Genomic DNA, 3877 nt, shown 5'->3' on the forward strand with positions numbered 1-3877 from the left:
TTGAGTCCTACAAAATGATCCATCTGTTTGCAGTGCCATTCCAACGGTCTCCTGATTTCCATGAACACTTCTTCCGGACTCTGTTAAGAAAAAAATAGTGCACAAAAGCACTCAATTGCAGATTACTCATACTACTAAACTCTTGGCAAAAATATAGAAACCATAATAGGAAAAAAAAAAAAAATCAGTGACTTCTTTGTGCACACAGAGCTGGAAATTGAAAGAAAAGTTCCTAAATCAGTTGGAGCAGAAGAGGGAAATATATCTTGATGGGAGAACTCTTAGCTCTTAACAGGAGTAGATGCTGCTTTCATAGTCTTCTTTAAATGGTGATAATTTGGCAGGATTTTCATCAGGAAATCCAGCTGCAGCGTTTGTGGCTAGAAGGTACAGTGAAGAATTAGAAAAGGAAGGTGTAAGAAACCAAGGCACTTGAACACCATTAGGCTGGCCCTCCACATCATTAGAGATGCACTCATGACACGGCACAGGTGACACTCCTGACATGAACTGGATAAGCACATTCACACTGAATCTCTGCCCTAGTGCAGGAGTCTGACAGTGCAGAGTGAGTCAATTTCTGACGAAACAAGGCACTTGAACATCATTTTTGTCACTTTAAGAAATATCTCAGGCCCAGTCACCTTACTATAACAGTATGATGCGTTTTGGAGACAACTAGCTAGTCTGTCCAATGCATGCTTGTTCAGGGGCTTGCATACAATGGAGGGTGAAGCTATGCGCCCAAATGCCTTACATCAGCGTTTCCCAACTGGTGTGCTGCCAGGCATGTCCAGGTGTGCCGTGGCATTCTGGGCTGGAGCCATGCCCCCCACCTGCTGCTACAGTGGTCAGCAGTCAGATAGAGGGGCAGCTCTGAAGCATTCCGCCGCTTGCAGCACCCCACTCCCTCATCTGCAGCATTCAGCTGCTCGCCACCCAAACCCCTATCCCTCCCCACCCCTCCCCCCTTGTGGTGTGCCATTGGGTGGGGGAGGCCATGTAAGTGTGCCGCGGGATGAAAAACTTTGGGAAACGCTGCCTTACATGAAGGCATTTTGCACTTACAGGCAGGCAATGGACAGGGAGGCGAGCACCCACTAGGTATTTCTTTCATGAGTGGGCTTCAAAATGAGTAGTGATACAATGAATTCTGAATTATATTTAGACAAGAGGACATAACGCCAATCAGCTTCACAAAAGCAGTGTTCCCAGGGAAGGAGCAAAGCATAGCTGGTTACAGAGCTGCTTCAGAAAACTTTCAGAAGAGACCAAAAGAGACAAAGAATGACGGACCTGGAAGGCTGCCCCTGCCTACAGCCTTGGAGGTGTTTTGTAAGGATATGAGGGACCACTCTATCAGTAAACAAACTATTCCTGCTATAAGAAGATAGGAGGCAAACTGGGACCTAGGAATTCTCTTCCCTCTACTTGGACCACATGTACACAGTAGCTCTCCAGTCCCTTTTTGCTTTTAAAGTAGTGGCCATTTTTTAGAGGAACAGGGTCAAAACCCCTATGGAGTCTGGCCACCTTGGCAGGGGACAAACTCTCCCGTGTGGTTTGTGGAACACTCACCTGGGGACGCTCAGTCTGGACTCGACGCAGGCAGTCAGCTCCATAGATCACAGTGTTCTCAGGGATAACTTCATATGTGTTGACATTGCAGCAGGCCCCAATGATGCAGCCACTGGTCAGAATCACATTCCTGCCCACAAATGCTACAAGGAAACGGAGAAATCATTATTGTGACTGCAGTGTAGATATACTCTTACAGTAATCTTACAATTTCATTCCCACTTCTCTTTGGGTTGGACACTTGCTTAAAACCACCTGCATGCAAACAAAATAAAGTCTAGCTTTTATGGACTAGTACAGAATTAAAAAATAATAGTCACTAAAATTAGCTACAAGACTTTTCAATCTCAATTAACTTGTTCTGACACTGAAAAGGGAGTCCCCAACTGCATTCATGTCTTTAAACTTTAAAATCCAATTAAATGCTGCCTTCATATTTGCTGGGCTCTGTTCTTTTAAACAGAAGTGCTGCCAACTGGCTGGGATCACAATGGTCAGGCATGGCAGAGATACTGGAATCCTTCATTTTGTAAGGGCAGGAGACAGATAGCACTACATCATTTTCATATTCACATCCATACTAAAACTGTAGCCAGGCAGGTGTAGTTTTAACATAGGTCACTTGGTCAGATTCCCTACTTGGGTGTATCTCAACTAGTTTGTACATTTCAAAAAATATTTTTACCCTAGCAGAGATGTGGCCTAAAAAAGACTTAATGGATAATAGACCAATACTGAATGAGATATTAGCAGAGGCAAAGGTATAGATCAGGGTGGGCAAAGTCTGGTCTGTGGGCCGGATTAGGCCCACAATGGACTCCGTTTCCCAGCAGCCCCAGCAGCAGTGTTTCCTTCTGACTGCTGCTGCCAGAGCCCTGTTGTCCAGGCACCCCAGCCCATCTGCTCCACAACTTCCACAAGGTCCAGGACCTGTGTGGGCAGGGTCTGTGGCTGGGAGGCTGGGATGGGCAGGCAGGATTGGGGAGACCCTGGGATCTTGAGGAAGTGACAATGTGGGGCTGGGGCTGAGCTGTGATCCTCTGCCCACATGCCTGTGCAAAGGGCATGGGTTCTGTGGACAGGGGCATGCAGGGAAAGGATCACAACTTTGCCCCGGCCCCTGCTGTCACTGCTGCAAGTTCCTGGCCCCAGTCCTGGAGCAGCTACCTGCCCAACCGTGCACCCTGTCTGTGCCACTCCCATCCAGTATTCATGGAAACCCTGGGAGTGTGGGTCTGTGACAGCATGGGGCTGGGCTGGGGCACAGCCTCAATTCTGCGGCCCTGCACTATCACAGCCCCGCACTCCCAGGGTCTCCGTAGAGAACACCTGGGAGACAGGGGGGCAGGGGCTGCTGGGAAATGGAGTACAGCCGCCTGCACGATCTGCCATTTTGCCCACTCCTGGTATAGATCCTGTCTTAACAGTATATAACATAATGTAACAGGTATCCAACCTACCAAGGGAGTGTTTTTATCTTCACCCTGGAAAAAAGTCACTATTGCTTACCTTTTGATTCAATTACATTGTTATCACCCACTTTCATGGCTTGTGAAACTGTAAGGCATAGTTAAAGAAACACATCATTTTTAGTGTTTTAGTTCCAGCAACACACTTTCACTCGAAACTATAAAACCGCAGCCCAAGAAGGAAAATGAAAGTATATGAACTGGACTGATTTTCATTGCCAAAGCCAGATGCAAAGTTAATAACTATTATCTTCAAGAGAGACACCCAAAAAGGCTTACAGTTTGACAGCTTAAAAGTACAGGCATTCCTCAGACTTACAATGCAGTTGGTTCCTCTAAATCACATCCTAAGTCGAAACACCATAACTTGGAACCAATTTTCCCATAGGAACAGTGTTACAAATGGGGGATTGGTTCCTTTATGATGGTCAATAGTGCCTGTACCTGGTAAGTGGTGGAAGGAGAGGGGGAAGAGAAGGGGTGTGGGGGGGCAGATCAACGCCCCCCCCGTGGTGAAGGAGGGACTGGGGCAAACACAGCCCAGACAGGGCTGGGCGAACACAAAGGGGAGGCGGGGTGGCATCTGTCTTTGGACCTGCATGGGCTGGGTTGGGCAGGGCTGGGGTTGCAACGAGCTGCAGAGGCTATGGCGAATTTTTGGGTGGTTGCAGACCCCTCATAGCCCCCGCTCTGCCACCTGCCCCGCCCCGATCTGGGGGCACACTGCCCCACCGTGCCCTCAAAGCCACGGCTCTTCCGGGAGGCGTTGGGCAGGGAGGGGGGGGGCAGGCTTCTATCGCTGCACACCACCTGTCTGCAGCGGCTACATC

The 3877-nt window shown here is 48.4% G+C and overlaps 1 protein-coding gene across 1 annotated transcript in view; it reads right to left on the reverse strand.

The window, feature by feature from the left end:
* Positions 1–203: 203 nt before the first annotated feature.
* Positions 204–3877, reverse strand: part of DCTN6 (dynactin subunit 6) — a 9273-nt gene continuing 5599 nt past the window's right edge. The window contains exons 5-7 of the mRNA XM_019522311.1: positions 3088–3135; positions 1579–1721; positions 204–380 (exon numbers count right to left, since the gene is read on the reverse strand). Coding sequence (XP_019377856.1) covers positions 282–380; positions 1579–1721; positions 3088–3135 — 290 coding nt within the window. The 3' untranslated portion in view covers positions 204–281. The remainder of the gene's footprint in view (positions 381–1578; positions 1722–3087; positions 3136–3877) is intronic.

This window comes from Gavialis gangeticus, unplaced genomic scaffold (assembly GCF_001723915.1).
Source record: "Gavialis gangeticus isolate Ggan-Ray unplaced genomic scaffold, GavGan_comp1, whole genome shotgun sequence".
In the NCBI taxonomy this organism is placed as follows: domain Eukaryota; kingdom Metazoa; phylum Chordata; order Crocodylia; family Gavialidae; genus Gavialis; species Gavialis gangeticus.